The 13,464-nt window shown below is 49.8% G+C and overlaps 1 protein-coding gene across 6 annotated transcripts in view; it reads right to left on the minus strand.

Moving 5' to 3' along the window:
* SGSM2 (small G protein signaling modulator 2) overlaps positions 1-13,464 on the minus strand; it is a 38,409-nt gene that overhangs the window by 17,087 nt on the left and 7,858 nt on the right. For all 6 annotated transcript variants that reach the window (XM_045490415.1, XM_045490419.1, XM_045490413.1 and 3 more), the window contains exons 3-8: positions 2,266-2,428; positions 1,833-1,994; positions 1,452-1,519; positions 1,208-1,353; positions 735-869; positions 95-219 (exon numbers count right to left, since the gene is read on the minus strand). In XM_045490415.1, the coding sequence (XP_045346371.1) occupies positions 95-219; positions 735-869; positions 1,208-1,353; positions 1,452-1,519; positions 1,833-1,994; positions 2,266-2,428 (799 nt within the window). The remainder of the gene's footprint in view (positions 1-94; positions 220-734; positions 870-1,207; positions 1,354-1,451; positions 1,520-1,832; positions 1,995-2,265; positions 2,429-13,464) is intronic.

A 13,464-nucleotide genomic window follows, 5' to 3' on the forward strand; every position in this document is an offset into this window, starting at 1 on the left:
CCAGAGTAAGCTGAGTATGTCCACCCACTTTTCCCCTCAGGCAGGCCCCCCCAACCCTTCCCTGGCTTCTGGGAGGGAGTCCCAGAGCCCCCACCTTTTCTCCAGCTCGGAGTCCCCCAGAGTCCCGTTCATGAGTTGGTTGGGGGTCCATTTCAGAGTTAGGCTCTCTGCGGACTGGTGCAGGGAGAGGTAGCCAGGGACAGCCTCCATGTCCTCCTTCTAGGGGGAGGAGACACAGCAGAAGGGAGAGGTGATAAGGGGTCGAGGCTCCCAGGGGAGGCCTATGGGAAATAAGCTCCAGGCGGGAGCTGGGGAGGCTGATCCAGCATAGTCACAGGATCCTGGAATGGAGGCCAGGAGGAAGTAGGGGAGAACACAAGTGACATGTAGATGTGGGCACCTCCTCTCCCTGGCTGGCCTGGTGCTGCTACTGGTTCTGTCTTGTTAGTCTCCTGGATGCCAGGTACGTCCTGGGCCAGCCATCCTGTTTGTCCTGTCTTCTGGCTGCCATTCCCACTTTTGGTTCTCAGTTAGCCAGGGCAGATGACATTCCTGCCTCCTGCCAACTCAAGGCTGGGCACAAGGCTTGTGAAACTGTGAAGTGGGGGGCAGGGCCCTTTCTCCCCCTTCTCGCTAGTCAAACCCCTGAAGAACGGGACAAACGTGACTGGAAAGTTCCAATCCTGGGGTCTTCAGGAGAGGGAGAGGAGGGGTGGGCATTAAAGTTTTCTTACTGGCTGCACTAGCACGTTGTTCTTGCCGTAGAGCAACCGTGTTCTTGAATTCTGGTGCAGGGACTCCACATACTCGCGAGCACAGGCAGCTAGCCTGTCCTCTGATGCATTGCCACTTGAGTGCCGCTTCCGAATCTGTGCAGAAAGGCATGGCTCAGCCCCCAGCCCTGGGAATCAGCCTCAGGGAATGTTAAGATTCCACACAGACCCTCTAGCTGACCCAGGGGTCCACTCTGTCCTGGGTCTGCTCTTGGCCGCCCTCTTCTCTCCAGCCATGGACCATTGGTGTGCTCCTGGCATTTATATGTTAAGTGCCAGTGTGGATAAAAGGCTCTCCTGAGGTAACCACTACCTTGGTGCATCTCCAAGGCCCAGATTGCGTCTGCAAAGAATATGGAGGCCAAACTGCCCTTCCATACAGGCTCATGGGCATAGCCTGGATAAGTATGAGGGGTGGGAAGAGGGATACCTACTCCTAGGGCTGGGCGCTTTGCAGGGGAGTCCTGGCGATTAGGGGGACCCCGGATACGGTGCCTCTGGACTAGCTCATCAGCAGAGGGGTCAGTCCAGTAGTGATCAGCAGTCTTGAGCTTGGTGTACTCCAAGGCACAAGGTCCCACTGTGAAGACAGGGACAGTCAGCTCACACGGTGCCCCTTTAGCACCTGTCCCTCAGCCCCCACTAGCCCAGCACCAGCCTCTCTGCTCTTAGGCTCACCTAGAAGAGAGGCCAAGATGGGGCCAAATACAGGATCTGCCAGTAACGCTTCCTTCTCGTAGTACTTGCTGCCAGGGGGAGAGACAGACAGCAGGACTCATTCCAGGGCAGTCAAGCTTACCAAGCAGGGACATCTCCACAAGGACCACATTCATGTGAATCACTAAGAAGTGAGTACATAAGGACTGAGCTCTTTGTGGGGTGCCTGGTGTGGTCTACCCAGGTGGGGTGCCTGGTGTAGCACCCTTTGGGGTGTTAGAAGGGAAGACGGGGCAAGCCTATAGACTATTGTGAACAATCAAGCCTGCTGAGGCGTAGGGGTGCAGGGCTGCTCAGGAGGTGGGCCCCAAGGAGGGGCTGCCTGGGGGATGGGGCAGTCACCTGCAGTTTTCCACGAGGTACTGCATGACCCTGTCCAACACTTTCTCGATGAGCGCTGTGCGTACCCATATGTGTTTTAAGGCCTGTAGGCTGAGAGCCGGGGCCTTCCCGCTGGCAGAGCCCTGTCTCCGCAGGGCATCCTGGTTGCCCGCTGAGGGTTTCCTGCAAAGAAAGTGTGAGGGCTTGGGGGTAGGCCCTGGACTGGTGGCATTGGGAGCAGAGTTTGGTGCCACAAGAACCCAGAGGACTAAAATGAGGGGTTGAAGTGGGGGACAGGGCATTGTGTCTAAAAGGAGCCAACCCCCACCCTTAGGCTGGTCTTTCACCCAAGGGGCCCGGCAAGAGATGAGCCCAGGAAGCCAACCTGGGAAGTAGCAAATGCCAAGTGCAAAAAGCAGAAGAGAGGGATGGGAGGAGCTGGCCTGGGGCTCACCTGCCCTCTACTTGTTGCTGTAGCTCTTGTACCTTGTGGCAAATCTCCCCAGCCACTGGGCATGTCTTCCCCACCTTGGTGAATAGGGCTGCCATCTTGTCACTGCGCAGGAAGCCGGCAGCACGGCGTCTCAGCTGATGTAGCAGGCAAGCCTCCACTGCACCTGAGCCACAAAGGGAACAAGCACCTGAGCCCAGGTGAGGAGGGGAAAGGGAGAAACACTCCTCTTCCTCATACCGATGGAGAGCAGAGGGGCAAGGGCGGGCTCTGACCCATGCAGGGATGAGGGGGAGGGGTTTCAGTCTGAGGCAAGCCATGGAGACATACCCTGACCGCCTTCCAAAATTCCCCTCCCAGTCTCTCTGCCCTTGGCCAGGGTGGACCTGCAGGGGCTGACATGCCATACCGTCCCTCTCCCTGTCCCTCGCCTGGTGTATCCATGCCTCCTGTATGCAGCATCGCCCCCGGGACTGTGAGGCCCAAAGCTGCCAGTCCCAGTGGCTCCTCACCTGCCCACGAGGGCAAGCACGGACTGCACCTATACAACAGGGACTGCAGGGAGCACAAAGCCCAGCAGCCCTCCTGGAAAGCATGGATGATGTGGTTGCTAAGGAACAGAGCTCTGGGAAGGAGCTGAAATATTGATGAGGCCACTGCAGAGATCAGACCCAACATCAGTCCCTGAATTATTGATGAGCCCTGCAGCCAAGAGTGAGAGGTTTCTATTTCCCATGCTGGGAGGATTTCCCTTCATTCATTCATGTTTTTAGGGGCTAGTTTTATTCTCTCCATCTGTATCCTGTAGGAAGGGCTTGGTGGGAAAGGGTGGGGAGTTGCCCTGGTATATATAGAGCCTACAAATCTTAGTATGTGAGGGGGTGGTGCTTGGCCATTATCAAGGAGGGAAAGCCCTAGAAAGGGGAAGGGATTTGACTGTAGTCACACAGTGGCAGAGCCAGGACCATGACCCAGGATCCCAAATCCTAGCCCAGCCCCTTTCACCTTCTCCAGGTATGCTGGGGGTGCCACAGGTGTGAGGAGGGCTCCCCTCATGTTACAGGTGCTCTTTCTGCATGGATTGACAAGTGCTGTGCTGGAGGGGGGAGTCAGAACAGGGTCTGGAGCTTAGCACGGCCACTCGCTACCCCTGGGAAACGTGGGTGATAATGCTCTGAGCCCACTGTCATCTGTGAAATGGGGCTACTTAGGATTGGCGTGAAACGTTACATGAGATGAAGGGCATAAAGCCCTTGCACGAGTCTGGCACACGGGAGGCACTCAGTCCTTGCCGGTGCCTGAGCCCTCAGCCCTTTTTGGCAAGATCCTATTCCACAGTTAAGCTGCAAGGGCTGGATTTTTACAAGACCTCTCCCTGGCAGGAAGGGGAGAGGGCACATTAGAGAGAGGGCCACAGGCTGTCCAGAGGTGGGTGGACATGCTATTCTCTCAGGAACAGGGGAACTGAGGCCCCTCAAGTCAACTGTGACTAGTGCTGTTAGAATATGAAGCCTGAGCTTAGGAAACGACCAGTGACCCTGGGCTCTCACCTGGTTTTCGTCTTCATTTTTAGTAACTGGAAGGCAGTCATTGCTGTGCTATAAGGGCTTTGTCTGGCCTGCTCCTGTACTGAAGTCAAGAAGTTGGAGAGAGTCCCTGGGACCAACCTGCAGGCCAGACCCAGTGAGAACACCCCAAGGGAGGGGAAACAAAGCAGGGCCCTCCTCCTACTTGTTTCCTTCTGGGCTCTTCCCTGGTTGGGCCTCAGAGGACTTTATTTTACAAGGCAGAGCCTTTCCTTCACAGCACGTTCATACACGTATGTGCACATGTGTATGCAGACGTATCTACATATTTACTTGTATGGGGCATGTGAGGGAATCTCTGCTTAAGTGTCCACATACTTGTATGGGGCATGTGAGGGAATCTCTGCTTAAGTGTCCATGGCTGTCCCTTTGGTCTCTGGAGGTCCTGTGTGGCCCTGTGGTATACAGGTGAGTGAGTCCCAGTCTCTTGGTCCTGGGGCTGCAGCGCCTGTAGGAAAGTGGTGACCGTTTCCCGGGATTGTATGCCCCATTCAGAGTGCTCTGGAGAGAAGCGGCACTGAACACGGCCAGAGTGGCAGCTGGTGGCACCAGTCCTGCAAGGAATCATGTGCCTCAGTGATGTGACTAATTGCTGGCATAATGAGACATTAGCCTTCCCACCTTCCCCAGGAGACAGCAAATGCAGCCAGGCTGGGGAGCCTGGGAATGGCGGGGAGCAGCACTCCCATCCCGCCTGGCCTCACCCACCCTCTCAGGCAGCCTCTGAACACAGGCATTAGGGCTCTCTGGGGTGAGCGGAGGCATTCCTCAGCAATTACTGCAGGTAGAGAAGCCCAAACATCACGCCTAGTACCCTCCTGCTCACCCCACAGCCCATACGTTCCTTCTGTGAAATGCAGGCAAGATGCCAGGCAATGTCTGGGGAAGCAGAAATCCCTCTCAACTCTCTACTTTCCAAGCAAAGTAAATGATCCTCTATGCCAGGTATATCCTAATCCAGTTCCATGGGCTCCTTGGCCAGTGGCTGTTCAAACTACACTTGTTCTTTCCCATTCCTACAGGGCTGTCCACCGCAGAAAGTCAGCACGTGCAACGAAAAATACTGTGTGCAGCATATAGGCAAGATAGTAATATGATGATAGTAACACTAACAATGATCGAGAATTGAGGGTTTGTGGGTGGGCTTCTGGGCCTTCCAAAGACCCCCAAATATTGCATACAAAATTGTTGGTGTGCTCCAGTATGACTAGGTGAGTGCTCTTTGTCTGGATAAAGGATCCAAGATTCTTAGCTTCTAAAAGGAATACATGACCCCCAAAAGTTCTAGAATCCCTGCTCTAAGACTTTTGGGTTGCGCTGAACCACAGATGGTTCCACTGGTCGAAACTCAGAGATGCAAGAATACTCTCCCTGCCCCACAATGTACAGTGCAACACCACTCAGAACTCGGTTGCAGAGCCATCAGCCACAAGGCCCAACTCTCCTGCTGCCCTCAGTCTCCAGAGAGGGCCTCTCACAGACTGTCAAGCACCCTTTCCCAGCAGAAACCAGCCAGAGGCCCATGTCTCTCCTCTCCTGACTGAAAGCCCAGAGCACCAAGCAGAACTCCAGCTCCTTATTCAGCTTTCTGTCCCAGACTGCCACCATGACCATTCCCTAGGGTGGAGGCCTGTGGCAGGAGATGCCAATCATGGCTCAAGCACCAAGTCAGCTGAACCTCTCCTCCTCCTAAGTGAAGGCTCAGGAGCCCCTGTCCCACTGGGTCCTGGTACCACCCACAGCCACTCTGGATCTGCCAGAAGAGGGGTGAGATATCCCTGACAATATCCAGCTCAGTGTACTAATTAATAAAAATCAACACTGGTTTTGGTCATTGGTTGGGGTGGAAAGGTTTGGGTAAATGAATTGAAACAGAGAAACAGACGTGATTCAACAAGCATAACCCTCTCACCCCTCACCTTGGAACTTTGGAGTCATGGTGCCCTCTCTACTCTGTCATCCCATACGACTGACAAGAAGGCCCAGGGAACTGCAAGAACTTTGCTGTGGACATTTCCTCTCCCAAAAGGTCTGGTACCATCTACCAAGGGAAAAGCTGGGAATTACAAGCCCAGACTAGCCCTGGAACTTTCCCTCACCAGCCTCTGATGTGCCAATAAAGTCTATTAAGTTATGGGGCTTAACAAAGGCTAAATGGGCTGGAGAGCCCAAGTGCTAACAGAATCCTAAAGGGCCCCTCCCACAACTCCTTACATACCAATTTAACCATTCCCAGGAGTCCAATTTAGAACAGAGAAGACACGGGTAGATAGAGATGGCAGGGACCCAGGAAGAACTAAATCTTCTCAGACCGTACTGGGAGGAGAGCTGACTGGCACCACTCCGGTGGAGGTAGGGTGGCACTGTCTATCACCATTGCAAATAACCTCTGACCTTCTTCTGAGAATCTAGCTTACAGATGTAACTGCAAGAGTACTTAAGTTACAACAGCAAAAGACTGGAAACTATCCTCATGTCCATCAATGTGGACAGGTTAAGTATACATGGGGCATTCATACAACAGATTATTAAACAACTTTGCAAAAGAATGAGGATGTTTTCTAGGAGCTAACAATGAAAAGTCTCCTAAAGCAAGATGCAGAACACTATGACTGGATACCTTTTCATTACAAAAAGAGTACGTGGGCAGTAAACAAAGAATATAATTTCTTTTATTAGAATAAAAACTCGGGAAGGATATATAAGAAACAAAAGTGGTAGTGGTTACCTGTGTGGGAACAGGTAAGTGGGGGGAAAGTGGGTAAATGGCGGCAGGAAAAGGAGTAAACTTTTCACTGTATCTCTTCGGTACAGTTTTGATAAAAAAAATTTTTTTTTTACATTTATTTATTTTTTGAGAGACATAGAGACACAGAGCACAAATTGGGGAGGGGCAGACAGAGAAGGAGACACAGACTCCAAAGCAGCCTCCAGGCTCCGAGCTGTCAGCACAGAGCCTGACGTGGGGCTTGAACTCACAAACCATGAGATCATGACCTAAGCCAAAGTCGGACGCCCAACTGACTGAGCCACCCAGGCGCACCTGTACAGTTTTGATGTTTGAACCAGGTAACACGTTACCAATTCAGAATAATAACAATTAAACAGGTGACCATCCAACCCAGATACCACGATTCTATCATGAGACTATGTTAGAGACTTTTTCTAGCCTGGATGCGAATCAAAACTCACAAAACTCAGAAAGGCTGGGTCTGTCCACGGGCACCCAGTCCTTCACCAGTTCCCACAGCATTCCTCCCAATTGGCTTGGTTCCCCACCCCCACAGGAATACCTGGGCTCTGCTTAGGGAAGCCACAAGTGATCTGAGCTGGGCAAGGACCAGAGAAACAATTCAGTGGGCTAGCACAAGCTGAGATGTCACAAGAATGGACTAAAACTGGGGTGCTTAGGTGGCTCAGTTGGTTGAGTGTCCGACTCTTGATTTTGGCTTGGGTTGCGATCTCATGGTTTGTGAGTTCAAGCCCGCATCATCAGGCTTTGTGCTAACAGCACAGAGCCTGCTTGAGATTCTCTCTCCACCTCCCACTGAAAATAAATAAAACATTTAAAAAAATTTTAAAAATGGACTAAAACTATGGCTGTGCAGCACACACAGCAGTGATTGTTGAAGGGTCCTCAGCCAGCCTAGGGAGCCTCAGCAGCAACCCTGGCTATCACATACATACCTATGTTGAAAGTTGTGCTCAGCAGCCCAGAGGCCTGGTAATAGGGGGAGCCACTGAATGGCCTTCAGAGAACTAGGCCAGTTGGCTGAGATACAGGGACACTATATCCAGAGTTAGCACAGCCTAACAGGAAGGCTAAGCCCAAGGCACTGAGCCAAGAAGGGATGGTAATGGGAGGAGCAGGTGTGGAAAGTAACTCCTGCTCCCCCACCTCTGCCGTCTGCCATCTGTGCAACGGGGGAGTTCGGTTGTAGTTGCCATAGAGAACCTAAGTGAGGAAAGTGCAGGGTGGAGCAGCTAGACAGGTGGCTGCTTTGGGTCCTGGAGTTTTGAGGATACTACTTAGAGCAGAATTTTTATTTTTATTTTTTTATTATTATTTTTATTTAAAACAACTTTTTAAAAGTAATCTCTAGAGGCGCCTGGGTGGCTCAGTAGGTTGGGCAGCCGACTTCGGCTCAGGTCATGATCTCACGGTTCGTGGGTTCGAGCCCCACGTTGGGCTCTGTGCTGACAGCTCGGAGCCTGGAGCCTGTTTCGGATTCTGTGTCTCCCTCTCTTTGACCCTCCCCTGTTCATGCTCTGTCTCTCTCTGTCTCAGAAATAAATAAACGTTAAAAAAAATAATAATTAAAAAAAAAATAAAAGTAATCTCTAGGGGCACCTGGGTGGCTCAGTCGGTTGAGTGTCTGACTTTGGCTCAGGTCATGACCTCACGGTTTGTGGGCTCGAGCCTCACGTTGGGCTTTGCACTGTCTCCCTCTCTCTCTGCCCCTCCCCCACTCTCTCTCTCAAAAATAAACATTAAAAAATTTTTTTAATAAAAAATAAAAATAAATAACAGTAACCTATGCCCAACGTGGGGCTCACACTCACAACTGAACTCGAGTTTAATGCTCCACTGACTGAGCCAGCCAGGCGCTTCAAGAGCAGAATTTTTATGTACTTATTTGTTTGTTTGTTTATAATTTTAATTTATTTTTCAATTTTTTCCCCAAGAGTAGAATTTTTAAAAGATGAATGCCTTGGATGGTGGAATCAAGACAGCCAGGAGAGGAGCAGCCTCCCTGCAGATAGAGGAATGGGAGGGATGGGCAGCCTTTTTTTAAATAGGAACTTCTGGGGCACCTGGGTGGCTCAGTCAGTTGAGCATCCAAACTTCAGCTCAGGTCATGATCTCGCAGTTTGTGAGTTCAAGCCTCACATCGGGCTTACTGTTGTCAGTGCAAAGTCAGCTTCAGATCCTCTCTCCCCCTCTCTGCCTCTTCCCTGCTTGCACGCATGCACTCTCGCATTCTCTCTCTCTCTCTCTCTCTCTCTCTCTCTCTCTCTCTCTCTCTCTCTCGGAAATAAATAAACGTTAGGGGTGCCTGGGTGGCTCAGTCGGTTGAGCGTCTGACTTTGGCTAAGGTCATGATCTCACAACTGGTGAGTTCGAGCCCTGCATCGGGCACTGTGCTGACAGCTCAGAGCCTGGAGCCTGCTTCGGATTCTGTGTCTCCCTCTCTCTCTGTCCCTCCCCCTCCCCCACTCACACTCACTCTCACTCTTTCTCAAAAATAAATAAACATTAAAAAAAAATTTAAGTAGGAACTTCTTCCAACTGCTAATGGGAGAAGTCAGTGTATTGTCTGTAGCAGATGAAGTGGGAAGAGCAGAAAGGAGAGGCAAGGCATCATCCACCGCTCTCCTTCCCACTTCCCTGGCTGGCTATTTCACCCAGGGATTTGGAACAGTTGCTTCTACCTGGAATGAGCATTTCTATGGTAACTAGAGTACATTTTCTCTCAGCCTGCATTAGTGACGCTGACTGTTTGCTTCAGCTTTTGAGGGCAGTCAGCCTTGTTCAACGCCCTGAAACAAGAAAGCAACTCTCCCCTCCAGACTTTCATTAGGAGGAGAAGGCACTGCTCTGATATTCCAGAAAGCAGCAGGTGAGGGAAATGAAATTCCTAACACATACACCTTTCTTCTTTGCCCTGATGGAGATGCAGGGCAGAATCTGAGTGTATAGTGCTCACAATGGCTTCCCACGGACCAGGCCAGCGTTGGCCTCACTCAGTTCAGCAAGGGGTTCGCTGTCTCCCGGAGTATCTCTGGCCACCATGAGTGCACTGTTTGGTGACGTGAACTACATCTCCATAAGGGCCAACTGTTCCTCAATACCTCACACCACAAGGCTCCTCTCCTAGGTAGGCTACACAGATAGACCCATTCCTGGGCAGCACAGGCTTTGGAGCAAGACACATGTGGGTTCAAACTCTGGTTCCTTTCCCTATCTATTTGACTTGGTCCAAACCACTAAATCTCTCTGAGCTTCAGCAGCAATTAGGGAAAAGAACAGGTCCCATCTCAGTAGGTTTTGAGTGACTACAAGCCACAGGCTTTGCAGAGGTGCAAAAGGCTCCTTGCTTTCTTCTCAAGTACACTGAAGGTGATCATGAACATTGGTGCTTTCTTCCCTGCACCTCATGCCCATCCCCTGCCTTCTCTTCTGTCCCTCCAGATGGTCTGGCTATGTTCCTAAGGCCACCTACACACTGGGTTGTCCACCTACACACTGGGTTCCAGCCCCTTTTACCTCTCAAGGACATCATTCCAACAAACATCACTTCTCTTCCCTGTATCTTTAATATTTCCCTATTAGATACTACCCATTTGTACATAAACATTAAAAAAAAAAAAAAAAAAAACCACCTACGACCAATACCACCTCCCTTGGTCCTATATCCCCATTCAGGTATTGAACCATTTAGCTAGTCCCCTTTATGTAAAATTTCTCAGGACAGTTGTCTATACTCACTTTATCTCTTCCTCTTCCCATTCGTTACCCCTGGTTTTCCAACTTTCTTTTCTTTTCTTTTTTTTTAAGTAGGCTTCACGCCCTTCACACCCAGCATGGAGCCCAACACAAGGCTTAAACTCACGACCCTGAGATCAAAACCTGAGCTGATATCAAGAGTCAGACGCTCAACCAACTGACTGAGCCACCGAAGCACCCCTCCTCCTTTAAAAAAATCATTATGGGGCACCTGGGTAGCTTAGTGGGTTAAGCATCTGACTACAGCTCAGGTCATGATTTCATGGTTCATGAGTTTGAGCCCTGCATCAGGCTCTCTGCTGTGAGCACAGAGCCACTTAGGATCCTCTGCCCCCTCTATCTGTCCTGCTCATGTGCTCTCTCTCTCTCTCTCTCTCAAAAATAAATAAACATTAAAAAATAATCATTATGGAAACTTCCAAACATATACAAAAGTAAAGAGGACGAAAGAATTAACCCCATGTACCCATCACCTAACCCAAACAATGGTCAAGTCATGACCCATCTTGTTTCAGCTGTATCACCTCCAACCACTTTTTCACTTATCCCCAGATTATTTTGAAGTGAATTTTAAATATTATATATTTTTATCTATAAATATTTCAGTAGGTATCTGTAAAAGATGACTCTTTGAAAAAGATGTATAGAATACCTTGACTGTACCTACAAGATTAATAAAAATTTCCTAATATTATAAAGGTTCCCTGATTGAGTTCCTAGAGTTCAAATTTCTCTAATTATCTAGATACTCCTCACAGAATCATGGATTCTCAGATGGAATCCTGGAGAAGGTTCTAGGAGACTTGATGGGGAAGGTTTTAGGGTCACTTTTTTTTTAAGTTTATTTATTTTGAGAGAGAGAAAGAGACAGAGAGAACAAATGGGAGAGGAGCAGAGAGAGAATCCCAAGCATGCTCTGCACTGCCAGGACACAGCCAGACTTGAGACTCGAACCCACAAACCATGAGATCATAACCATAGCAAAGACCAAGAGTTGGTTGGATGCTTAACCAACTGAGCCAGGCATCACTTTTTTTTTACAAAAATTCAAGTGTAATGTATTTTAGTTTCAGGTGTGCAACACAATGATTCAACATTACTCAGTGCTCAGGATGGTAAGCGTAGTCTTAATCCCCTTCACCAATTTCACCCATCCCTGCTCCCTGTAGGATCACTTTCAAGTACAAAGAAGAAAGTTGCTGTGGGTCATTGTGGTGGTGATGGCAACATTTATTGAGCACCTACTGGCTCCATGCTGTGTGCTTTACCTGTGTCACTCCTTTAGTCCTTACACCAATCTTCCGGGGTAGGTTCAGAGTTCTTTGGGGCTGCTGTGGCCATGGTCACACACTTAGTGTCTCAGCTACTGATCACCACCATATGCCCTCAGCTTTGCTCCAAGACAGGGTGAGAGGAGCCACTTCCCCAGAGGGCCTTCCTTCCTACTGGATTGTTTCCAGATGGAGGGCAGAAGGCAGATATCCTGAGAGTGAGCTGTTGATTCAGTACGGGTGGGAAGAAGAGAAAAGGAATCCCTTTCACTGAAAAGAGACAGACTAAAAACTGCCTGGAGCCTGAATCTCAGAATGTGCTGAAAGTATCTCTGGCTGCAACATGTCAGGTGAAACGCAATCTTTCCACAGCACCTGTTTCTCACCCAGCTCATTAGCATCTCCTTGCCATTCCCCAGAGGAGCTCACCGCAGCCACAGCCGACCTTCCAGGCTAACGAAAGCTGCTTAGCAACAGGGATCGGGTAGTTAATAAAGCCCTGATGCCGTTCCCAGCTCCATAGGCCCCACCCCTGTCTCCCATTTACAGCTCAACTTTAGCCTGAAGCAACAACCCTCAGGTTGAGGATCTAAAGACCGGTGTGGGGAGAGCCAGGAACCGGGAGACTGAGGGGCAGGGCTGACTCCCCCCTGGGCTCTGATCCCAATGCCTTCTGGGGAGAGGAGACATTGAGAGTCTGAGAACCTGCTGTGCCAGGAACCTCTCTGTAAACCTGCTCTACCCACCAAACTTTAAAATCCAAACTCAGCACCCAATCAGAATAGAGCACACAGAAATACTGTGGAGGCAGCCACACCCAGACATGAAGGAAGGGCAGGTCCAGAGAAATGATGGCTTCTCTGGTGCTCCAGGGTTGATGCCTGAATTACTTCAGGAAGAGAGCGAATGAGTTCTCTTAAAGCATGTGTATTATTATTTTGAATGCAAAGTTGAAAGGCTAAAGCTGGGACAGTTTGTTTACTTTAACCTTGAGTTTCCCACAAACAAAAGTTAAAAGCACCTTGCCCTTGGGGAGAGGGGGTGGCAGGAGATATCAGACTATACCTGGAGGTTTAAGAAGCCACAGGGAAAACAAGGAGAATTAATTTGATTCAAAAGTCTTTACATTTAAATAAAAATTTCAAGGGTGCCTAGGTGACTCAGTCGATTAAGCATCTAACTCTTGATTTTGGCTCAGATCATGATCTCATGGTTCATGGGATCGAACCCCATGTCAGGCTCCTCACTGATGGACACGGAGCCTGCTTGGGATTCTCTCTCTCTGTCCACTCCCTTGCAATGCATGCTCTCCCTCTTTCTCAAAATAAATAAACTTAAAAATAATACTAATAAAAGTTCCAAAGACCATATCATGGAACAAAATGCAAACTTGACAAGACTTTTTAAAGACAAAAAGGTGGTATCAGTGGTAGGTTTGGGCTTAACTCTCCAAGCCTCAGCCTCTGCCTGTGGGAGTGGGCAGTCACATAGGCCGGATCCTCTGACAGCCATGCTCTGTGGTTGGAGAACAGCACACAGAGAACCACTCCCTGCCAACCAGGGGTTGCCAGCAAAGCTTCCACACAAGATTTCCTCACAAGGTTTCTACCTATAGGAGCCTGACCAGCTTCTGGACAAACAGGTTTAGGAACAACCACAACACACACACACGCACACGCAAAACACATTTCTTACCAGTCCTGGGAGTCTCCCTCTTCCTGTGGATAATAGGAACAGGGGTCTGGTGCAACTTTCCTGGGTTTGCCCAGGGTCAGGACTCAACTCAGGGATTACTCAATTCCCTTTCTAAGGCTCTCCAGGAAGATTCTGTTTCCAG

Source organism: Leopardus geoffroyi, chromosome E1, assembly GCF_018350155.1.
Source record: "Leopardus geoffroyi isolate Oge1 chromosome E1, O.geoffroyi_Oge1_pat1.0, whole genome shotgun sequence".
In the NCBI taxonomy this organism is placed as follows: Eukaryota; Metazoa; Chordata; class Mammalia; order Carnivora; family Felidae; genus Leopardus; species Leopardus geoffroyi.